Here is a 25,817-nt window from a genome sequence, read left to right as displayed (position 1 = left end):
CCTCTCGAATAGCTTTCCCCTGCCGTTCTGTTATTTCCCCACTTGTCCCACTTCGTTTGTCTTTATTCTATCGTCTACCACTTCTATCATCTCCATCCCTGTTAAGTTTTTCAGTCACTTGTTCCTTAGGTCACGTGTAGAATGGTAGTTCTGGAGGATATGCTCGTCCGTCTCCTCTCCCTGCTTAGTTTTTCTTCCTTCATTGTTTCCATCCACCTAGTCTGAACCATGCCAGCGCGCCTCTTTCCTTTTTTCGCATAACATTGATATATTTCGCTTTACCCCATTATCATACTTTTAGCTGTTCCCTGATTGATACGTTTCTTACCTTTACTGTCGGAATGATACTGACATCTGTGGTGTGAAGGATACCGCGCACTGAAAAGAAAAGTGCTGTTAAAGCAATTTGGTTTACAGTTGTTCGGGTCCAACTTTAAACTGTAGGTCCAGTCCCGCTTAGCCTTTCTGTGCATAATGTGAACTTTAAAGACAAGATCAAACTCATTTCGATGTTATATTACATTGATGGGGACGAAACGGCGGTGTGCACAGTGTGTGCCCGACTTGAAAATACTTCATTTTTGAAGAGTACAATATTTTTTAATAACTTTACGAGACAAAAATATATCAGTTAAAGTGTAATCATATTCTGAAGATGCAAACCGTCTGCCTCGAAAATTATTAAAATGCAGGCTAAAAGGAAAAAGTAAATTGAGGAAGGCTATTCATCGATGGAATTAGCAATTTTTGTAGTCGCATAACGGGCTTTGGTTACCCAGACCTGCAGGAGGAAGAAGAAGTTAAGAAGAAATCATAACGAAAGGTATCTGGGCAGTACACTTTTTTGTTTTTTTTTGTGTGTGTATGTGTAAGGGGCCATATATGAAGCTCCAACATGCTTTCTTTACTTATCCTTTACACATAGTTCCCACGCCTCTGGTTACCGAGACAGCTGATGACAAGCATAGTATAATTAATGGACGCTTTTCTAGGAGTACTCTGTAAGACCTCGAGCAATGAGGGGAAAAAAGAACTAACCATTTACAAACTGCATTGCTTCAGAAATGAAGGTTTAGTAAGAGACAATGGTACACTTGCCTTTGTATTTTTTCGGAATTATGCGATTGTCTTGCTTTAATTTCAACTTTGGTGCGCATATTTCTGAGCGCAAATGCCGTATGGAATGTCGGGATGTCGTTATAAATTTCTGCAAAGTAATGCTGGTTGTCTCATGGGAAATATTTTGCTTCGGATTTTCAGTCGTTGTTTCGAAAGGGGGCGCTCCTTTCACAGTGTCGGAAACAAAAGTTGTAAATTGTAGCAGACTGTAAAAAATGTAAAGTTTATTTCAGTATGTGCGTTTCCACATATTTGTTCATCTTTATGTTCCCTTACGTTTTTCCTCTTTCTGAAAAGGTGATGTTATGTGGTGTGTATTAATCACACTCGTTGCACAGAATTGAGGCAGACACACGTTTACGGTTTAGTACATGTTCTACAACAGGGGGTCCGGACTCCCACCCCCGAAAGATTTACTAAGTACTAAAATTAAATAATGAAGTAATAAAATAACTAACGTTAAATAATGAAAATATAACGGGTGAGTCTTTTAAAAGAGGCCCCGTGGAAAATGCGCTCCTTGCATGTAGGCAACCTTGGTACACCGAAGAGAAGAGCGGGTTAGAAAACAGTCCAGGATATCGGTGCCAAGCATATTCGACAACATGACATGCCATGACATATCCTGGACTGTTCTCTGCCCTGCTCTTCTCTTCGGTGTACCAGGGTTGCCTACAAGCAAGGAGCACATTTTCCACGGGGCCTCTTTTAAAAGACTCACCCAGTATTTGTTTACTCGAGGGCTATTTATTTCCGCCGAACTCATTGGAAGGCAAGGATTATATTGGGATAATACGACTTTGAATAACAATAGAGGAGAAGGTCTAAATATGGGCGAAGGTTTAAATATGGGTTTTGGAGTTATCAGCGTTCCCAGGTGCTGCAGCCTGGCAGAGGCTATGGGAGCTGGTTATCTGTCAAGGACAAAGGTTGCGGCGCCAATTCGCAAGAGAAAGTGATGGTTAGTTTCGGCCTTGGACTCTGTTATACAATTGCGACCTCCGAAAACTTTTTGCAGGTATGTTTTAACTCAGCGTTTTCTGAATTGTCATCTGCTTTGTATAGGTTATGATATTAACGGTACATAAAACAAATGTGGGCTTTTATAATGTCCATGATTTGTTTGTGAAATATGTACCACAAAGAGCGAAAATAAATTGAAGAAGAAAAATAGCGTGATGGTCTAAATATGGGCTATGACATGAGGTCTAATGCTGAGATCACATTTCCAACAAATATTTGGATGTTTTTTTAATTTCGATTTTTCCCATTCCGCGTGATTTTCAAAACAACAAAATTATTATGAATTTTATACCTAATGTTTTAGCGATAAATGAGTTTTTTTAAAAGTTTAATTGTTTTTTGTGATATTGCCACTAGTAGCCCATATTTAGACCACAATTTTGAAATACATCATTTTACCATTATTTGGAAATTGCTTTTTTTTTTAAAAAAATGGAGACCTTCTATACTTTAGCATGCTATTACATTTAAGTATATATTTCATAGATATGAATTTTAAAGGCAGGGGCTTGATATTTTAATTTTTTTCCTCCGAAAATGAGAAAATAAAAAGGGGGGGGCCCATATTTAGACCTTTTCCTCTACCAAAGAGCATTTATGTAAGATTTATTTATTACTACTTTAATAATATGCATAAAATATTACCAGGAACTTTACTTTTCGACAACTGGATCTAACGTCCTTTTGTGATATTCAATAAATATTCAATTCTTTGTCTATGTGGCATTAAATTCCTTGTCAGGCCTGGTGTTGTTTTACAAATTTTGCCGACCTTAACTATACGTAAGCTAGGTAATGAATACGTGCTGTTATATTACTATCCTCCTATCATCTTTTAACCTATTCATGTAATAAAAAATATATTAATTAATTTGAATATTTTAATTAATACTATGTTAATTAATTTAATGTAATTATAATCATTTTAACTTAACACTTGGTTCGGAACCCCCTCCCCGGAATATATTTCTAGATACGTGTCTGCTTAGTGGTTGAGACTAGTACAGTGTTTGGATGTAACAGTTACGTTTTTTGAGGAATTCAAACTGTAGCTGTAACAGTTACTTTGTGCAATAGAATTCACGTATAGACAGTTACTGTACGACGCTTGCATGCTTAACTAGAAAATCTGTTACGTGAGGGAAGAGCTAAATTTGGCAACTCTGTTTCAAACTATGTGTCTTCTCTGGATGCTAAGGTGACAATTTTTGTGGAATCGCCTAAGGCAAGAAAGGTAGGCTTTGTTGAATGCAACATTTAGAATATTCACACTTTATTGCAATTCTTTCTTTCTGATTACGTGCGAAGGTTTCAGTGTTTTGGGTGGACTGCTGCATGCAATAGCATCCCGAATAGTTAATAAAATTTACAGAATTGGTACGCCTCCACTGTGGTATAATTTTTAAACAAGAGAAGTACGATTCAAAATGGCAATCTACATTTTCTTAACTCATTTTCATTTAGTCTAATTTTCCATGGAAAGTCCATCCCTTTACTTTTCAAATAAGGTAAAAACGAACTCCATTCTGTCAGAGGTTTTATGATTTTTTTTAAAAACTTCTTTCACAAAAAAATAATCAGTAACTTGAAAGTTTGTCATAGATTTTCAAAAAATGAATTCTGATGAAAGATTCTGAAAAATGGAAAATTTCGGGAGTGAGAGTCTATCGTCACGTGACATCCAAATGGAGAAACATTGCACACAGAACTTGAAAGGAAATCAAAGGATTGGTGTAATTCTGGTGCTTCCATTGACACCAGAGGCGTATATTCGGGGCTATCTAGGCTATCTGCGAAGCCCAGACTCGGGGAATAAAATACAGAAGAAATATCTGTCAGAAAATGTGCATAAAATTGTTCATTTCAATGAGAAGATGAACCTGATTTCTTAGAAGTTGGAAACATTGCACGCTTTCTTTGAATTCGCGAGACGGCTGGCCCAGCTGGCGGGCAACTATGATATGATAGCTGATATGATATGGTGCGATAGCCCAGGATCTTAACCCAGTACGCCACTGATTGACACAGTTAAACATGTAATTTTCGTTTCTTTCAAATGATCGTCTCTGATCTTTTCAATGGATGCATTTTTAGTGGTTCTCACGGAACAGCAGGTAATAAAATTGCTCCTTGATGTATTTCTGTGTGTATTTTGATGTGTCAACTGACAAATTTTCTGTTCTGTACGTACTTGTGTATTGTTCCCTTTTCTCCCTCTAATCCTTTCCATGTGTCTTTTCTTGTAACCTCAGATGTCATCTTCTTTTCTCTCTTTCATAATCCTTCCTCTCTTGTCTTCTCTTTTAGTCTTTCTCCCTCTTGTTCTCACGTCTTTCCACTTTGGTTTCCCTCTTACAACCCCTCCCTCCATCGTTCTCTTTCTCACTTCTTTTATTCTGTTTCTCCTCTCCTTTCCTCGTTTTTATCCCTTTTTCTCTTCCCTTCTCTCTCCTTCTCACTACTTTATCTTATGTTTCTTCTCTTTTTCCTCATTTGATCTCCAACTTTTCCTCATTTTACTTCTCTCTCTCTCTCTTTCACTTCTTTTATTCTCTCTCCTAATTTTTTCTTCCTTTTTCCTTATTTTACACCTCTCTCTCTCTCTCACTTATTTTATTCTTTATTTCTACTCCCTTTTATTCTCTCCTCATTTTATCTCAAACTCTCCTTCTCTGTTTCTTCTCCCTTTTTCCTCATTTTACTTCTCCTCACATCTTTTATTCTCCCTATTTCTACTCTCTTTTTCCTCATTTTATCTCCAACTCTTTCTTTTCCCTTTTTGCCACTCTCTCACTTTCTCACTTCTTTTATTCTATCTATTTCTACTCTCTTTCTTATCTGATTCTTCTGCCCTTTTTTCTAATTTTACCTTTCCTTCTTACTTTTTATTCTCTCTTTCTACTCTCTTTTTCTCCATTTTATCTCCAACTGTCTCTTTTCCTCATTTTACCCCCTCTCTTTCTCACATCTTTTCTTCTCTCTATATGGTCTTTTTATCTCTCTCGGTCTCTACCTGGTTTAGCCCTTTATTTCCAGTGGCGTCGCGTGCGGTTCACATACGAGTGTTCACAATAATGTTTTTGTACTGAATGCAGATTTACTCCTCTCCCTTGTAACTTCATCTTCAATTGAAAAATGAAATTAACAGTTCAACTTATTTTCAACAATTTTCCCACAAAATCAGTCTATATTTGAAGTAATAAAGGACGGAACTAGGGGAAATTGTCCCTTTCCCAATTAAAATCCGCCAGGTTTAGGGAATTCTAGCTAAAGTTTGCAACTATGCAGCACATACCTTTTAGAGTCCCCAAAGACATGCCTTGTATTTGCTGCACTCTGATGCGGAATGTAAGAAGTATTGCCGCTTGCATCAGTGTTCGCACAGGGAAGTGAACATCTTCGGGGTATAGTGGCCAACAGCCCCTTAGCTGTCAGCTCTATGCAACACGCACAGCAATTATGTTCAACGCCCTCCGTGGAAAACCGTGGAGTCAGTGTTACCAACTTTCTAGAAAAATAATCAGACGTGAAAGTAGTCTTGTCAGACTAAATTGTTTGTATATACTCGTACATCAAACAAAGTATTTTTTCGAATAAATATATGTATGTGTGTGTCTGCATTTAATATGTACGTAATTTAAGACATATCCATGAGTGTTCACGTGCTCATGCGAACATTATCAGGCGACGCGCCTGTTTATTTCCCTTCATTTCTCTCTTTTTCATATGTAACTTACATTCCGGGCCCCCGAGATACTGTATCGTTGTAAAAGTTCTATTTCCAGCACATTGTTTGGATTCCACTACAAGCTGTAGACCCAGTCCAGTCCCTATTAGCCTATTTGATCATAAAATGGACTTAAAAAAAACTTGACCAAATCTAACCCATCCCGCCTTTGGATTCATCTTTACAAGATTCATGTTGGCTGCATCCAAACCATGTGTTTGATCAAGCACTGCATTCAAGGCGCCTCGAAGATGAGACATTTGCAATGCCTACGTTATCTAATTGCGATTACGCAACCTTTTATGTTGACATGCCTTTTCTTACTGCACACAGAACCTAGTGGTCTGAACACTGATGCGTATTTCCTGCACTTCTTACGTCATCGATTGAAGAAATTATACACGTTTGGTGCATTACATTTTACAGAGAAATACATGAATGTGTGCTTTATCGGCTGCTGGTCCATGTGGTGCATTAAAATTCATCAATTAAGAAGATCGAATACTATAACCAAAGCTGCACTAATTGGCACACCATGAGTGCATATATACCTGATTTGGTGTACTTCGAATTCTGTGTGCATCGGTGTATTTTCGAATGCATCTTAATTTTTATAATACTACATAGATTGTCCGTTTCAGCGCGAACTGAATTGTTAATATTAATATTTTTTTTAATAGTACATATTATAGCATTCATATAACCTTACCCTCTACGTGGGGATGCGTTCTTGCAGCGAGGGAACTTATGGTGGCATCTACGTATGTTGCCTTCATCATTTTGTGGAGTTTGGTTTTACTTTTTTATTTGTTAATTATTATTATTATTATTTGTCGTGTCTTGTGGATTCGATTGTTCTGACAGATTCACCCAACAGTCCAATTTCAAGTCTGTCAAACAATAAACCCAATCCCTGATCATACGGAAAATAAAAATATGGAACTATATTTCACTTGCAGAAATTGATTTTTTAATAAGTATTAAGACAGAATATTGAAGATATGTACAGTCACCGGCAATAAAAATGGCACACCTAGATCCTTTCCTTGCAATGTGTTATGTGTGTTGCCTAACTCTTCGACGATGGTAGTAGTTGACATTGAAAATTTTCTATTAAAATCCACTTGGAGTTAGGCAACACACATAACGCATTTCAGAGAGACCTAGGTGTCCCCCAGTTAGGTTGAGCGGACTGATATACACGATTTCCATCTGTTTAAATTCTAAAAAGGGAAGAAAATTTCAGAAGACTCGTGTGAATTGTGTGTGTATTTGATACTATTTGATGTTCATGTAAATAACAGGTGGCGCAAAAGTTGTCATCCTATTTGAACTGACCTTTATTTTGACATTTTATTGTTTATATCAGTAGTGTTTTATCAGCTAAATAGAAGATACTCACGAAATTTATTGTATGCGAAAATGAATAAGTAAATCCACAAGAACATGGAAAAATTGTGACAATATTTTTAAGGAATAATCTATTTAGACGACATTTTCCCAATCGTCCAGCGCCTACACCACAAACCATTCGACGTCTTGCTTTTGAAGTCATTGGTTTATGCGAATAAGCCAGAGACGTTACAGCAACTAAAGGACAATATTCAGCATGAATTTGAAAACATTTCCCCGCAGATTCTTTCCAACACCATGCAAAACGCAATAAAAAGAGCCCAAATTTGCATCAATTCGAATGGTGGTCATTTATTGGATGTTATCTTTAAAAATTGAAGACATAAAACTTACAAGTATCAATAAAAGTTTAACACAAAGGAACCTACATTGTTTTATTTATTTATTTGAAAAGTCCCGAATACAGAAAAATCCATTTTACATCAGGATATCAACCGGAAAAGAAATAAACAAAATAATAAGATGGACAAATACACACACACATACATATATAACAAGAATAATAACAACTTCAGCTGCTTTAAGCACGCCATTCTGTAAGTCTGCTTTGATAAATGGAAGCCCGGAGTGTCTCTTAGTTAGTTGTAAGTGGTTTGTAGCCTGTAGAGAAGTGATATTTGTTCTAAAGATAGCCTTGAAGATTTAATGTAAAAGAAGTTGTACATTTACTGTTGGGACGTGGGATTCTGATATTAAGAAGTGGCAAGAGTTCGCTGGTGAAAAGTTGTCCATTAATGATTCTGAAGAGTAGTGTTAAATCTGAGAGTTGACGGCGAAGAGAAAGGTCATCAATTTGTAGAGTGGATAGAATTTCTTGTTTCGAGAAGTTTGCAAGGGTTAGGCATCTGAGTTTGACTATTCTTACGAAGAAAATTACTACCTTTTATCTTTAAATTGGTTTCACATGCCATTGACCAAATACAGGAGCCATATTCAAGAATAGGAACAACACACATTGTAACCAAAAACCCAAGCTATAGGCTAAGAAAATCAGGTGATGACTTTTGCGCCACCTTGTATTTCAATATTAACTATTATTAATTTAATACAATTTATCATTTCGTTAGACGTTATGTCCTCAACTTATGCTTCACCTCAACGTTTCGTGTAAATTTCGAGCCCTGTGTGAAACCATGGCCCAGTTTCGGTGCGAGCAGTGGGTTAACAAATCAAACCTCACATTTAAGGATGCCATTATTTACTTAGCAGGAAATTACGGTGTGTGTGGGTTTGGTTGCATATTGGCCGGTATGTTAATATAGCCTAGGCGCACGTGTTCTCTCCCGAAGCAGCCGTCTCTTCAAGCGGCGCATGCCTGCCTCAAAGGAGCCAGGTGAGCTCGCCGCGCGACCCTCTTCCACACACACACAAACAGGCTCGTCGCGGAAAGGTTCCGGTGCATTTGGCCCAGTTCGTCACGGACAGTGCGCCGTGCCGCTAGTCAAGGGAACGTAACGCCACAATGGAAATGCGTCTCGCATTGGTGGCTGTATATCTTCTGTTAGTGTCACCTATTACAGGAAATTGGTGGTAAGTCCATGCTTTTCTTTTCCTATGCCCCGTCAGCACGTTTAACTAACCTTCTCTCTCGATAGCTTTCGATGTCGAGAGAGAGAAAAAGTTTTGCTAAGTTTTCGCTGTATGTGTGGATTTCGAAGTGTGGTCAGGCTTATCTCGTGTCTATCATTTCTCTTTAATGAGCTTACGTTGTGTCTTATTTCAATCCTTGTTGTATTTCGCTGCGAAACGTAATGAAAAACTCATGTATCTCTTGTGCTGTAGATTCGCTGTTAGGCCTAATCTGCCTTATTTCGCTTGCCGTCAAGAAGATTGCAAGTTGACGGTGTTTTCGCATCGAATCGCCCGCGAATTGCAACTCGCTGTAATCGGTGACGTTAAGAAAAAGGATCTTGGGTTGGCTATTACGAAAGAAACCAGCCCTTTACCTCCCGAAAAACCACCGTTTAATAGTCACGATGAAACCACAACTTGTATGCTAGCCGTTAGAGAGAAAAAAAAACAAAAGACATAACCCTTCCCCTCCCTCCTTTCTGACCCTCCCCCTCTTTTGTCACATCTTAAAGGAAGTCATCGGCCCTTCAGTTTCATTCAGGCTATTATATATCTTTCTTCGCCCCCCCTTTTCCCCCCGCTTCCCCTCTCCTCTCCTTGTGGTTCCCTTTTTTAAATTCGGAATGCATAGGTTAGCAGGTAGGAAATTATTCCGTCACAAAAGTCCATCCGAGAAGAAAGATGTGGAGTGGGTGAGAACGTAATGTGACCTTTGAATCCAACCCGAACACTCCCCCCCCTTCTTCCACCTCCACCTCACCCCCTTCCGCGACTCTTAAATGATGAATAAGCATCGGGTATTTCTCGGCCGCAAGCTATACGCACCGTTAAGGTTTTAAAAAGCCATACGCATCAAATAGATTCTATCCAATTTTTTATCTTTAATTTGGAACGTAATGTTGTCCCGATTTAAAAAAAGATAGTTTTTTTATGCTTGTTTTTTACGTTAAGTTAAAAAGGTGAAAATTAATTGTGTGACAGGACAATGGAAATTTTCTGTATACGTAAAAGACTTTCATTGGCGCATAGAATTTCTCTTATCTTCTCATTTTTTTTATTCGCTTAGTGTAATTGTGGTACCTACGTGATATTTGATACTGTCTCTTTCTCGTGTTATATAATTTTCTAGCTCTCGGACATAAAATTTCTCACCCACATTTTTTTATTTCTTTATTTTTTTTAAAAAAGTTCAGCCCCTGAAAGCATTTTTTGAATGCCATTATGGGCAGGAAAAGGGAACGCAATAATTGTAGTGCCCTATTTCCTTCGAGAGAATGAAGACAAAGGGGGGGGGGATTCTGCCCCATAACCCCCACCTTCAGTGCACCCATGCATTGATCGAACATTTATTTCAATATCCGACAAACAAAATGTCAGTTCACCAACATCATTTTTTTTTTAGTAATTCTGACCAAACCGGATCCATATGTTTTGAATTAGCGATTTAGTAAAAATTACCACATTGACATTTAGTAAAGACAGTCATGCAGCTTAGCTAAACGTTTTTGGTAACCCAATTTTTATTCCTATGTATGGTCTCTAATTAAAGTAATTTAAACTTAAAAACGTATAAGTAAATACGAAACAATTTATAACCATTAACTATTTATTTATTTATTTATTTGTCTTATTTATTTGTGGCGGAGATTAAGGCTCATGCCTTTTCAGATATGAATGTATGCATATCTGATCACTAAAAAATTAATGTCATTTTCTAATATAATCATATGATTCCATAGCTTTAGTTAACATGTATAGACATGAAATGGAATCGCTGTCTACCACTTGTTATAGACACAATACATTGTTTTGAACCTAAACAAATACTCGAGATAAGCATTAACATAATTTTGTTGTTTCGAATTATACACAATGAAAAGGTCTCTTCGATGAAGTTTAATGTAAAAAAAAAAACTCGGTTGTGTATTTGAATTCGGCGCTATAGCACTGGACTCACGTTTTTGTTCATTAGAGTACTTTGACAACCACTACGGTGCAACTTCTTGTGACTTTTCGAAAAATTATCCTCCGAGTTTTAATCCTGGGTACGAATCGTCTTATTGCACAAGTGTGGATGTGTTTTCTAACGACACCACTAATTCTCAGGTCTCTTTTGGTTACCATTGGTAAAATAACATAAAATTATATGAAATACTCGATGTAGGCTATAATGAAAACATAAAGTATATTTGTGTTTGTTCATCATCTCGTTTCTGTTATACTGGTTTACGTTTCATATAATTTATAACTGCTTGTAGATTTTGCAATACAAAACCATTAGTTAATATCATCATATTATTGTAAAGAAATTTTGAGAATGAAAGTTCATATTATATTTCAAGTAGTATAGAATATAGAATCTTGAATTGTTGTTTGGTTTACATGGAGTGAAAAAACATTAAGACATATTATATTACAAAACATATTCGATAAATTTAATACATATAAGTTACTAACATTTATTACTGGATATATGAACATTTGGAGATGAAGTATTTGTCACAATTGATTTTCAGTTTTCAAGTATCATTTGATATTTGAAACTCTCACCTGGAAACCAATATCTTTTCAATATTTTAAACAAAATTGTTTACTTCAAATTTATCTTGAATTAGAAAAATGCTTTATAAGTGACATGTTCCTTTTAAGTTTTGCATCAACTACCGTATTAATTAGGAAACATTTATTAACACTTCGGTTAGTTGTGTCTCCAAAGAAATTTATCCACAAAACATATTACATTTGATAATTGAAGTCTTTATTACAATATTTGCTATTGACAGAGATTTGTTGTGTGAAGTTATTTTCAATCCCTCAACTTATTTGATTTGCCATTTTTACGTTTTTGTTTCTGATCTTTTGGCCGTGATTTTTACGTAGTTTGTCTGTAATTAACGCTTTAATTTAATAGGTGACAGGTATGAATACGAGTCTGGCGAATTTTCTACAAGAAAATTCCCCCATATAATTAACAATTCATTTCTGAAAATTGAATTTTTCTTTGCCTTTTCTACCCTTCTTCTTGCTTTCATACGATTCGCAACTTCTTAAATATATTTTGATCAACATTATTATTTTCATTATGAACTTATTACTCTAATTTCAGTGAATTTTCTTTCGAGTTTACTGTTTTTCATTTTATCAAATTATTCCTCATTTTAATTTTGTGTATTTTCTATTATTTTCTTTTCGCTTCATCTTCCTCTCTATTATTGCTTGCTTTTACAATTTCTCTGTCCTTATGTCCTACTTATTTATTGCAGCATGTTCAAAGTTTGTATAGTTTCTGTATTCGTTTATATTATTAAATCTTGCATAAATATTGTACTTTTATAGGATTATTGATTGCCCTTTCACACTAAAAAATTACCGTAATTTTACTTTGAAATCACCGCCATCAAGGACGCCAGTGACGTCATCGTAAAAGGACAGTTGTTGCACCGTAAAAAAAGCATTAACTGCAGAAACAAGGAGAAACAACCCTACAGGGAAAGCAATGTCTCATTGTTCGCCTTTCATTTGTTTGCATACAGTGCTTTCCAGTGGTAGAAGTGTAAACCCGTTATTACTTGAATATCAACTTTCATGTACTTTTACTCAAATTATTTTACAATTTATTATCAATCTTCAGCCCTTACAATAACAAGAAATGTTTTACCACAGCTTTTCAATATACTTCAAATAATTTGTTGTCATGTACGGTATTTGTAATTTAGAAGTTGTATTAATTGTTTTTAAGTTTTTCTTATTTACGGTGAAATTATTGTAGAATGAACTTACAGTGTAGATTTTAGTGTCAACATTGTAAAGTTTTGGAAATTTTTTACAGTATAGTTATCTAACTTCCGTGAAGTACATGAGTAATATTTTCTTTTTATTCCTGTTTGTCATCTTTTACGTTATTGAAATTTTTAAGAATTCGTTTTAGAAATGCGTTCTTTTAGGCTTATCTTGACAATAGCATGAATGTATTACTTTAGCTTGTTTGATTATTTTTCCTACAGTTAAGAATTGTTTTCTACTATATTATCGAGCTATATGACAGCCTTTTTCCTTCCACTGTGCAAAGGGTTAACAGTGACATCTCTGCATTGTGTTTGACCCACGATTTTGCTCCGTGAAGTCCTGGTTTCAATCCCCGGTCATGGGGATAATCATGTTTATTCCCATAATTGTTTCATCCAATCATGATTTATCCTCATCGTCATGATTTAGCTAACGGGGTGACTGCAATTACCAGCCTTGCAGCAGCGTGTACTGCTTCGCTCCACCCACTTGCTTTCTTCCCTTCTCTGCCTTTATCCACAGCGTTGCTCCAAAGATTCTCGGGATAGAGTATGGAAAGCTAGAAAACAGCGGCGATGGGACTCGATGCTCTGACCACGCGTCACCCCATGAAAAAGTCGCTTGACCCACAAGAAGGTTGTTGCGCCCAACAGAAAATATTCCCGCGTCCTTCCTCTCTATTGTTTTCTGGCACCATCACTACACAGAATTGTCATTTCTTCGCACGGCTGACCTATACCTCGTCCAAGCTATCTCCTGACCCCCATTCGCAGCGCAGAATGGTTGTCTTGAGAAAATCCTGTTTCCCTGCCGGCTACTTCGGGGATGAAGGATTCTAATGTTGCCGCTTGTTGCCCAAACAGGGCGCAGCGGTAGGCTTAATTGGTTGTTCGACCGCAAGTCTCTTCGTAAGTAAACGCGTCCACAGCGGGTCACTGTCAAAAAGACAGGCTAAACAATTTAGCCTGGCGGGAGTCTATATTTGATCTGTATGCAAAAAAGGGACACCTTTGCCAAATAAGTGTATCGGTATCTACGAAATTGTAAAACAAAATTTTTCAGGCTTCAATATTAATGAAATTATTTCCGAGAATCTGATCGAACTGTCATCCTTCACAGCTCGGCACGTCTTGTTCAGACTTGTGATATACATTTGGCGAAGCTTTTCTGCGGTTATTTTTCATCAGTAGCGGCAGATCCAGTCTGATCCACTAATATCAAACTTCCGGCTTTTGCTTGCTAAGAAATCATGTACGCTATCGGAAGACGTAAGTCGCTTGCTCGACCTCACGGAGTGTCACATGAACCTCAGCAATCTCCCTGACCAATGGAACTCGATCCACTAGCAGTGCAAGTGAAGGTTAAGGTTTGTTAAGTCAGTATGTGAACACCGTAAACGCTGCACTGTGCCATGAAGGAATATAGAGGAATGTGGAGGCTGCACATATTCACGATCTCGACCATTTGTGGAGGTAATGTGATCAGCATCATGCTGCCCCTCCCCTCCTGAGTTGCCTCCCAGTACCCATTTATTACATGCTGTGTAAACCTCAGATACGCTTTTATACAGGAACAAAGCTAGAAAGAATTCAGACTGTAGATCACCCACCCTCAGAATCAAACCCCAGTTCCCGCTTGGCAGTCGGACGCAGACCACCGAATCTTCATTTGGTAGTGTCTTCATGTCAAGAAGCACAGGATGTAACTGATTTTATGTGATATTGCAAACTGCAGTGTTTCTTTGTACACAAAGACGTTAGTTTATTATTTTGTATTGTCATCATGTGAATAACCACAGAATTTCGATCATTTTATGTTTTTTATGTATTATCTTATGTTATTAGAATTCCGACAGCGTAAAGTATCTCTATTCACCAAATCATAATTTTGTCCCCATTTTCACTGTGCGTGGGTGTAAAAAATGGGCAACTGTCCTAATCGGCGCCAATGACTTATTGAGAATCACACTCATGAAATCCATACCTTGATTTCATCATCGGAGCACACGATTATTAAATTACATCTAAGCTCTTCGAACAGTAGAATGCATTAAGCATATAATACAAGCAAGTAACTCATCTGCAGAGGCAGCTATGAGAAAAGCCTCAACGCCACACCGGAATTTCCCACCATGCCATTTTTTACAGCACGTCTTAACTTGCGACATTAGAACTAAATTACTTGCTTCCACATTACCGTTTCTTATACGTGAACAAAGCCGGACCGGTTAAGGGCAAAAACACAATACTTGTTTTCCTGAAAAGTACATAAAGGATGCGACGCTTCTGCATTTCGAAATTTTTGTTCCCGTTTGAAGTTGCACCGCCCGAGGCCGTCCCTCGGATAACCCACACCGCTATGGCTCATCGCCTTCCACGTGAGATTTTCGCCAGTGTCGTCATTCCATTTTTCCTTGAAAAAAACTGATGCACTCATTTCGTGTTTTTCCCCTTCGGCTACGTATCCCTCTCCCCCGTCCCTCTCGCATTCTTGAAAAGGCCATTGTTGTGAAGGACAAACACACATACCTGCGAACGGACGCGTTCTTCCAGATATTACCATCGGCATCTGTGGTTCCGGTTAAAAGGATGGCTTCTGCAGTTCTTAATGCTTTATGAAGGTTGTTCATCGTCGTGTTTCCCTGTAGAGCGAGGTTAACCGCGATATTTCCTTTTGGACATGATTTCCGCAACCTGTTGGAACCAGCCAATCGCAGAGCAGGACGGCCATGTTGCGCGTTAACGTCCAGCTGTGTTGTATGAAATGCACATGGGGATGAAACTATTACAGTATTTTTTCTCGCTTTTATTAATATTAGAAATTGTTAATTATCCTTAGAAATACACTGTTGCAATTGCAACATCCACTTTTTCAGATGGATCAAGGAAAAATCTAATTTATGAGCTCACCTATACGAGGGAACTTTCAGTAACTAGCGATGAGCTCTGAAGGCATTGATGCCTTTTCGTGACGTGTGAAAAATCATTTTCTGCTATTGCTTTATCTCAGAAACAAGTATAGATACTAGAGTTTTGCAGGGAGAGGATTTCATTCGAGCGCCAAATAGTTCGCACGGATGACGCTAGATAGCGTACGGAAATGAGAGCTTCTTCGCTTCTTCACGACTGCAAAACTACTGCGCCATCGGGAAGGCCTTGTTTTGGTACAAGGACTTCAGAACTCAGAATATAAATTTTAGGTATCAACTGCGATACAGTCCAGCACCAACCTTCTCATCAAAGTAATATGACGTTATCATTCAAAGCTCTCGTATGGCTAGCGCTCTCGCCTTTGGTGCTAACGGTCTCCAGTTCGACCTAAAAAAAGAAATCGGTATTGATTTAGTATCGTGACGACAATTCGAGAGCTACTTGGAAGCATTTGCATTGCACTCCGATGGAACTCAATATACCGACCACAAGTCGACCAACAATACGCTTAATAGATCATATTCACTGTTGTTCACTACAATAAAGATATGATATTTGTAATACAGTAAAACCTCGTTAATCCGGACAAGCAAAAGGCCCAAAAAAAAAGCAGAATGCAAGGTTTTAAATGTGGCTAGAAGCACTGCATTGTCATATTGATTCACATTTTACTGTACTGTATAGTGTATTTAGGCCTATGCCTTTTAAATACACCATAATAAACGTGCTTTGTTGCTATAAACGGAGTTTTAATGTAGTTTCCACTGTTCCTTTAGGTTATTTCAGTTAATCCGGACTTTCGTTAAACCGGTCAGTGTATCCCCCCATTAGTCTGGATTAACGAGGTTTTACTGTATATTGTATTGTATAATTGTAATAGATCCTTAATGAACAACTTAAAATGCAAATATGAAGTCTTGGAGATCTACAACAAAAGACATATTTGAAAGAGGTTCCTGGTAAACGAATGGAGAAGTAAATTTTTAGAATGCGAAAACTCTCGTGTCATTTTTTGAAACAAACACACACACACACAAAAATCATTTTTCAAAAAATATTCGTTCCGAAGATGTTCCCAATTACACCTTAATCTTACATAACTGTGATAGATTATACAATATTGCGAGTCAGACCAATGTCTAGTTCAGTATCGTATACAGTCAACGGCAGTAGAACACTTAGATCTTGAAATACACTTCCGTGCATTGAGTTATGTGTGTTGCCTAACTCCGCGGGGATAGCATAATTCTCTATTGAAAAGTTGCTATTGAAGTTGGCATATCGCCTTACAGTTAAGCAACACACATAACTCCATGCATGAAAGCGGGAATTTCAGACTCTAGGTTTCCCATTTTTATTGCTGGTGACTGTACATTATATTTGCGTGATTTTAAGGAAAACGCATTGGTACAAATTACAGTAAAACTGTAAAGCAACGTAATTTATATGCCGTGTACTTGTCAAACCCAAATGATATTCTTTAACTCTTGTTACAACAATGCGGCATTGTTGTGGCGCACGAGGCAAGTTTCCAAGGATGTACAAGATCGCATTCAACAGCAATGCAAGTTTCATAACTGAAGTTTGTGGAGGCACAGCATACTTCAAGCCCCTTCCCTTCCCCCTGGGAGCAATTCTCCGCAAGGCCTCTTTCTTGTGTCGGTGATCTTCATGGCAAATATTTGTCCTCCTCTTACATGGATGGTGTCCAAATTTGTCATGGATATTCCTCCCCCCCTCCCCACTTTCTTCGCTCTTTCTGTCTCGGCTGCCGAACAGTAGTGTCTTGTTTGTAAATTCTGCCGGCTGTCTTTTGAGGGCTCTGCTTATTTCCATATTGTTCCATGGGAGCATTCTCTTCTCTTCGGCGTTGCGATGTGCTGTTGGCCTGGCTGGAGCGACATTGTCTTTTGAGTGTGGGGGGGGGGGGATTGTAACAATAAAAGGATTATGTGCGAAAATTGAATTTTGCTCTAGCAAAAAAAAAAAAAACTTTATGGCATTCAACATTTTGCAAAATTTCATTAGTTTAGAGAGCATTCACATGAATGTTCAGTTTGCTTCCTCTGTTGTTTACATACCTGTGAGAGAGCTTTATGCCCTGGAGGGCTAATCGAGACTGTGCCTTAACTTTAAAGTGGGATCCGAGCCTCTTGTGTGCTTCCACCAAGTATTGAACCCGGAACTACTTGATTAAAAGGCTACGACGATACAACGATGACAATGGCGTATGCTGAGCCTAAGAACTGTACTAACTCACTATGACAGCTGGTCCTAGGCTATGGAGCAAGGGAGAAGACTAGGCTCATTCTTGACGTCTTGAAGGAAGCCATGTTGCCATCCCAACGCTAGTCAGGTTGCAAACTTATAAAAATTCAGGTTGCCAACTCTTAAGAATTCAGGTTGCCAACTCCTACGAATTCAGGTTGCCAACTCCTAAGAATTCAGGTTGTCAACTCCTAACAATTCAGGTTGCCAACTCATAAGAATTCAGGTTGCCAACTCCTAAGAATTCAGGTTGTCAACTCCTAAGAATTTAGGTTAACTCCTAACAATTCAGGTTGCCAACTCATAAGAATTCAGGTTGCCAACTCCTAAGAATTCAGGTTGTCAACTAAGAATTCAGGTTGCCAACTCCTAAGAATTCAGGTTGTCAACTCCTAACAATTCAGGTTGCCAACTCATACGAATTCAGGTTGCCAACTCCTAAGAATTCAGGTTGTCAACTCCTAAGAATTCAGGTTGTCAACTCCTAAGAATTCAGGTTGCCAACTCATAAGAATTCAGGTTGCCAACTCATAAGAATTCAGGTTGCCAACTCATAAGAATTCAGGTTGTCAACTCCTAAGAATTCAGGTTGCCAACTCATAAGAATTCAGGTTGCCAACTCCTAAGAATTCAGGTTGCCAACTCCTACGAATTCAGGTTGCAACTCCTAAGAATTCAGGTTGCCAACATCAGAATCGCCATTATCATCTTATTAAAAATTAGGTTTATTCACAGTTTGTAATCGATTTTTCTTTAGTGTTTTACTTTCTAGGCTTCAGGCTTTGCAGATAGCCTAGCTAGCCTGGAATATATGCCCCTGAACCATGACACCGGGGAGGTCTGTATCTGTGAGGAAATAGATTTCCTGCGCCAAGAAACTATCACAAATATCTAGAAAACAGTGAAAGAAAACCACACGAAAATTCACTTGAACGCTTCATATGAATTCTACAATAAAACTATCTAAAACTATGGTTTCTGTCCCGGTTAGTTTATCTTGTAAATAAAATGAACCTATTTCAAACCTTTTACCTCTAAAATTGAATTCCGCAAGGAGCCGAGTTGGTTAAGTCACTCAGATTTATAAGGCGGTAAAGTTATTGTTACTTTGTTCCCAAAGGTAAGACGTTACTATTACTTTGCTTTCAAAACTTACGCATTTATGTTACTTTCCTTCAAAAAATAAATCGTTACCGTTACTTTGCTTCCAAAAGGAATACATTATCGTTACTTTGTTTCTCCCAAAATAACGCGTGACATTATTTTGATTAAAAAAATAACACATTACAGTTACTTTGCTTCCAAAAGTAACTCGTTGCCGTTACTTTGCTTTTAAAAGTAACACATGACCGTTATTTTGTTTTAGAAATAACGCGTTAACGTTACTTTGATTAAAAAATAACACGTTACCGTTACTTTGCTTCCAAAAGGAACTCGTTACCGTTACTTTGTTTCTAAAAGTGACGCGTTTCCGTTACACATGACCGTTATTTTGTTTTAGAAATAACGCGTTAACGTTAATTTAATTAAAAAATAACACGTTATCGTTACTGTGCATTCTAAAACGAACACGTTACCGTTACTTTCCTTCGAAGAGCATCAAGTTACGTTAGTTTCCTTCCAAAGTTAACGTGTTACTGTTACTTTGATTCCGAAGAAACGCGTTACCGTTATTTTGATTCCAAAAGTATACGTTGCGCTTACTTTTTCATACATTTAACTGTTAACATGATTAACACATCTGTTCTCTGTAGTTTACTATGACATGCATAAGCTTAAAAACAACTCATCCTGCAGGCAGTGAGTTCGACAGTTCTGAATTTATCAAGGTAATCAAGGAAAGTAACGCAAAGTAAAGAAAATCCTCTTCAATAATTCAGGTATCTTCGGTAGCGTGTTCCTAACGCAGTACCCTACGTTTACTCTGGTGAAGAACTATTCGTTTTATGAAGATTCTGACTGACGAAAGAGATTGACAGTACTTTTTTTAAAATTGTTGTTTAAGCATTGAGCGTGAGCTGATCCAATCACCTTGGATCTCCCAATTCATCCTTCATCTTTTATCTGTTGGTTTTTCTGTCTGTCGCTTTCATCTTCCTGTGCTTGGTATTTCCTTCACTATCATTTTCCCACCCGTTTTCACAGGGGCGGATCTGGGCATCTCGTTCGGCGGTTGTGGCAGTACGACCGGAATGTCCAATCTAATTTCAGCGCCGATCAACCAATGGGGGCCGTCCTGAGGCGGGAGAAGAGAGAGAAAATCAGGTGAATATTGCCTTTGCCACGAATAGTGTGTGTACTTTCTAACTGCATGCTGACTGTCCAATGTAGTTGTCAGGACCCCATACCCTTGATGTTCGTTTTGAGGGTAGTGACTGCGTTAGGCGACACTTTTCAGAAGGGGCGCTAATTCTGTCACTCTTTTTGAAATGAATACGATACTGGGAATGAAGAAAAATGGTTAAATCCTTAAATATAATCGAGTCGTCTATGTTTCAAATCCACTCGGGACTGGACCTGCAGTTTAAAGTGAAATCCGAAGCACTGTGCAATGTGCCTTTGCCGGGAATCGAACCCGGAATCCTTTGATTGCACCATCAGGGAGACCTCGGTTGCGTATGTGGCAGAGCGCAGTGATTGGGTGAACCACGAGGTTCTAGATTGAAGTCCTGGCTAGGGCATGGCTGTTCCAATGCACGAACTTGTAACTAAGACACAGCATAAAAGAAAAATTAAATGTAACAAAATATTGTAGAGAAATTCAAAATTATGTAGTGCGTACAGCCTATGGCTCGCACAAAAAGAAAATAAATCTAAATCCTTTATTCTTTCTTATGCTAAATGATCAAATAAAAAGAACATTAAAAAAAGGTGTAATTGAACTTCGGTCTGCCAAAACACCGTCGTAAGAATTACATTTCCACGCTTTAGTATAGACTGTGCCTTATATTGGGCATGATATGTAAAGCTAAAGTTCCCCGTATACCATTGAACGGATTGAGGGATGTGGAGGTTGGGCATTTTTGGAGGTTATGTGATCAACACCACGTTCCGGCAGCCTTACCCTCAGATAGCCATTTATTTGAAGGTGGGTGAACCCCAGAGCAGCTTTATGCAGGGACAAGGCCAGAAAAATGTCAACCTTAGATCACCCACCCAGGGAATCGAGCACGGATCTCTAGCGTGACAGTCAGACGCCCTATCGATTGGACCACCGCGGTTTCATTTGATTGATTTATTGATTTGATTTCTTGTACTTCGCTTTTCTGCCACTTTTGGCTAATCGTGAAGACGTGGATGAGTGATGATATGATGAAATTGACGAATGGACACTCACAACACCCATGCCCAGGCCGGGATTCGAACACGGGACCCTAGCGTCGTAGCGCATTGTGATAGCGGGTTCATTTGGCATGAAAAGTGCTGCGTGCACATTGTACCGCTGTTACAGGCTGAACTTCGCCCATGAATAAAAAATTTCTAATTTCTAATCACTTCGGAAAATCGAAACGATATTTGATTTTTCTTTATTTGATTTTTTATTACCTAGACGAGCTATTAATTTTCAAAACTAAACCCCGTGATCCATTTGCTCGTTAAGAACCAAAGCTTGCTAAGCTGCTTTTGCATCGGGTAATGAGCGGTCAGCGCTTCGGGTCCCATGGCGATCCATGCTTTGTCCAGGATTCGATCCCAGTTACCCTGACTTTACAGCATGCTTCTAGGTCGTGAATATTTATTTATTTTATTTATTTTGTCTCTTATTTATTTGTGGCGGAGATTAAGGCTCATGCCTTTTCTTACACTCAACCACATACAAAAGTTCATGACATAAAACATATTCATAAATTGATTCATATATAAACATTGCAAATAACGATCACACATATACTTTTCATGTCAAACCAACAGTGATAAAAATATGTAATTCAAAGAAATACATAAAACATATACATACATGTACACACTCATACATAGGTATATATACATAACAGGCCCATACAAATATTTATTAAACATGTATTATTTTGACAAAACAAACAAAAAAAAATCACTCCATAAAACTTTCTCTTAATCTTCTTTTGAAGATACCTATGGAAATTGATTTTCTCATTTCATGTGAAAGTGCATTCCAGTCCCTAACCACTGATACAGTAAAAGAGTTACTAAAAACTTCAGTAACAGATTGTTGAGTCGAGTCCTTTGGACTGCCTAGGGTTTGTAGCCCTGTGTTTAAGGGGTCCAGCAGAGCTTGCCCGATGGTGCACTAGTAATGTCTTTGCTTTGTAATGAACGTGTACCAGTTCGGTGCCCAGCAGGGTGTGAAATCCCGGGGAGGACAGGGGGAATTCCCCCCACAAACGATGTTATCCTGAAATTCCCCCCCCCCACCACCAAACTTTTCTAGGGGGGAGAGTTTTTGTTCTAACAACAAACATAAACAATTAGTTTGGGAGTCGATTATACTTCACTGGAATAATTTCGAAAACATACACAAATAACGGACAACAAAGAGCCTCATCTCTAAGAACACTGAACCCAGCAATCCCCAGAACTCAGAAATTCGTCCTTGTTATTTCTTCTCCATTTCTCATCGCCTTTCATCAGCTATCCCAAAGTATATAAATGTATTAATAAAACACGTAATAGCATTTAGACTTGAATTTTATGTAGGAAACCTATTATCTTCTTAATTTTTGCCCCTCCCTCATTAGCCACGCAAATCATTGTTCATGTTCATAGTAGTAAACTCAAATCTTAGAATTGAATTTTAAATGGACAGTCGATATAATATATTGTGTATTTTATAATATAATTTTCGATCCCGGGTGGAGGCACATAGTGGTTCGGATTCCACTTTAAACTGTAGGCCCAGTCCCGATTAGCCTTACTGTGCACAAAGTGGACTTAAAACTCCAACTCAATCAATCTATAAATTATAATATAATTTGATTATTTAATAATTGATTTAATAATACAATCGTGTGTGTGTGTGTGTCTTTCTGCTCCTTCCCCCACCAATCTGCAGTGATTTCGCACCCTGGATGCCCAGTGGAGGATATTAGTAGTTCGTATCGTACTTTTAAGCTGTAGGATCAGTCCCGATTAGCCTATCTGAGTATAAACTGATTCTTTGTATTTTACGCCGGTTTTGTACCTCTTTAGGGCGATGTGAATAAAGATCATGGTCAGATAAAATTGATTTACAGTCGCCGCGGTCCATCACTAGAACGTCTGGCCATCGCACTTGAAATTCGGGTTCGTTTCCTGGGGTAGGTAGCCTGAGTGTGAAATTTTCAAAACATGTATTTGCCTAAAATGGATAAAAATGGCCCTGGTGTGTGTTCACCCATCCTCTAATGAAGCGGTCGGAACGTGGTTCTGTTCACACCACCTCCACAACGATCTAGATCGTGAATATGTGGGAACCCTCACGTGTGCCTCAATAGCATGTGCAGAAGAAGGTTTTACCGTTAGATCAAATTGATTATGGAGTCTCCTCTATAGTTTGAATACCAGTTCGAACTGCAGGTCCAGTTCCGATGAGGATATTTGTATTTAAGAGGGCATAAATCAAACTTTGCTAGAAAATTGAGACTGCAGTGCATCGATGCGTTAATAGTGCTTAGAGGCAATTGTGAGACCGTTTGGTAGAAGTAAAAAGGCAAATCTAGATAGCCTCCAAGAATACAGGGTGAGTGAGAAGTAACCTCCCATTTTCAAATATTGATTTCTCCAAAGCAGCACCACACGTTATTTCCTTCATTTAGTTTATTGTTTGCAATTAAAGTGTAAATCACCAACCCTGAGACCTTCTGTAAATAAACCGTCTCACCGATTCGATGTATCACTGAACACGGAGACCTTCCCGCACGCATAGAACTCGCCATGTTGAAAGGGGTACTACTTCCTTCCTGTTCACATGATTATTTTTAGAAAATAACCAATGTTATAAAATATCTTTATGTACACACATCTCTAAGCTCATTGAAAGTTACAATGCATATTACTACAAAATGTTCACACTTATCTTGCCTTGCCATGTCACCATGTTATTTTACGAAGTGCACTATATTTGGCGGGAAAAAATCGTTATTAGGATGCTTGTCAAAATTTACGAACTTTCTTTGTCTTGTTTTGATCATCATCATCTATATCAAACCTTAGAAATATACATTACCATGTTATATAATTTTGTCTAAAAAAATGCAAGTAAAATATATTCAATTCGCATGCAAGAAAGAAGCCAAATTTATGGGAAATGATTACTGGTGCAAAGAGTGTTAACCATAAAGGTGAAGCAATAAGTACAAAAGAAAGAGCATTGGGTTTAAAGTGAGACGTCATTTGCGGCAGCGTATCCCAAACTACAAATTGGCCGTTGTTTTACCTTACGTAATGAATCCTGTAACAATGCTGGATTTTCGTGTGGATTATTTTACTTCTATGAGTTTGCAATGCTTTCTGCATGCACGTGGTTTTGTTTACAGAAGGTCTCAGGGTTGGACCTTCATAGGGTTAACAGATCGCTATAAGAGAAATGTAGGACATAATGTCCCAAAATGTAGGACTTTAAGTCAAAATGTAGGACACAAAATATTCGCAATAAACAATACACATTATAGAATATGTTAGGAAGTAAATTAAAGTTGACACTTTTCAGCTTTAACAAAATATGAATTCTTAATGAATTCTTAAATGCAACATTTGCAAACTTGTAATTAATACTAAACAACCCATGTTTTAACTGGTACTTTTCAGAGGAGCGATGTCTCATCAAATTTTCAGGTTTAGTCAAAATATATTTATGGGAGACTGAATAGGAAAACTCTTTGAAATTATACTGAATCAGTACCAAACTTTTTATAGACTTTTATGAAATAATTATTTCTCTCATGAGTCCATGATGCTGATGCTAATGAAAGTACTCTCTCAACTTTTTCATTATGGCCTGGAATGGCAAACTAATATTCAGCAATTACCGCAACTTGAAATGGTTTCATCTAGGATAGTTCAAAAACTTTCTTCTCTATGATTTACAATGCATTGAATAAGAATGGGAAACACCTTGTTCCATCAGTAAATAAACATCACCCATATCAAGAAATTCCGTTCAGGCACTAAACAGAATGTGACCCCAAAACCTTGTTTATTAATTGCTTCCCTTTTTGCTCTAGTGGGGCAAACATTTATTTTCCTCTCGTGCAATGACTGGATCAAAATAGATTTCACTATTGGATTTTCAACTGAAATACGTATTTTCCTAATTAATATTATGTGGCGATCAAAATGTAGGACATTTATGATATTTCTCAAATTCCTCCCGGACGCCGGACATGAGATTAAAATGTAGGACATGTCCGGGAAAAACCGGACGTCTGGTAACCCTAGACCTTCATCTGCGTCTTTTTTGATGATGCATTTAAACGTTTGGTCTGAGCTACAGAGTTTATGTAGCTCAGACGAAACGTTTAAATGCATCATCAAAGAAGATGCATTCTGGTGCATCAAAACGCATTAAGATGCATCAAAACTCATCAACTGATGCATTGAAGTGCATCTCGACTAAAAGGAATCCTCACTTGAATCAAATGATGCACTTTGGTGTTTCTTTCACGACATACAAAAAATCACCAAATGCATCAAATGTGAATCCGATTCTTTGAAGAAGCCATAAAACACACTTTAGTGCATTAATCAATGCATTCTGGTGCATCAACCGATATGATGCATTTAGTTCTCTGAGTGTAGATTCAGGGAGAGTTTCCTCTTTCCCCAAGTATAGGCTGCTGAAATGTTAACATGTCAAGTACGACCCAGTATCTGCGTGGCTAATTTTGCCGGTAGTTTCATTTGCCCTTGAACCTCTTAAGTAAAAGCCTGTCTAATGTTTTAGCTGTTTTGCATGGCCTTGTGCATTCCTTCGCTTTAGTAGAAGTAGTTTTTTTGTCGCTCTGTATCTCTGTATTTGTTGAAAT

The 25,817-nt window shown here is 37.9% G+C and overlaps 1 protein-coding gene across 5 annotated transcripts in view; it reads left to right on the top strand.

Annotated features, from left to right (window-relative positions):
* The window catches only part of Wnt6 (Wnt oncogene analog 6), a 168,507-nt gene that overhangs the window by 85,950 nt on the left and 56,740 nt on the right, over nucleotides 1-25,817 (top strand). The window contains exons 1-2 of one of the 5 annotated variants that reach the window (XM_083139236.1): nucleotides 8,732-8,812; nucleotides 19,984-20,103. The exons of 1 other annotated variant lie outside the window; for it this stretch is intronic. In XM_083139236.1, coding sequence (XP_082995362.1) covers nucleotides 8,745-8,812; nucleotides 19,984-20,103 — 188 coding nt within the window. In that variant the 5' untranslated portion in view covers nucleotides 8,732-8,744. Of the gene's footprint in view, nucleotides 1-8,238; nucleotides 8,277-8,731; nucleotides 8,813-19,983; nucleotides 20,104-25,817 lie in introns of those variants that run through there. 3 more of the 5 variants (XM_083139238.1, XM_083139240.1, XM_083139237.1) reach the window with 3 other exon arrangements.

The sequence above is a fragment of the Lepisma saccharinum genome, chromosome 17 (genome assembly GCF_977018435.1).
Source record: "Lepisma saccharinum chromosome 17, izLepSacc3.1, whole genome shotgun sequence".
In the NCBI taxonomy this organism is placed as follows: Eukaryota; Metazoa; Arthropoda; class Insecta; order Zygentoma; family Lepismatidae; genus Lepisma; species Lepisma saccharinum.
This window is presented reverse-complemented; position numbering and strand designations above follow the sequence as displayed.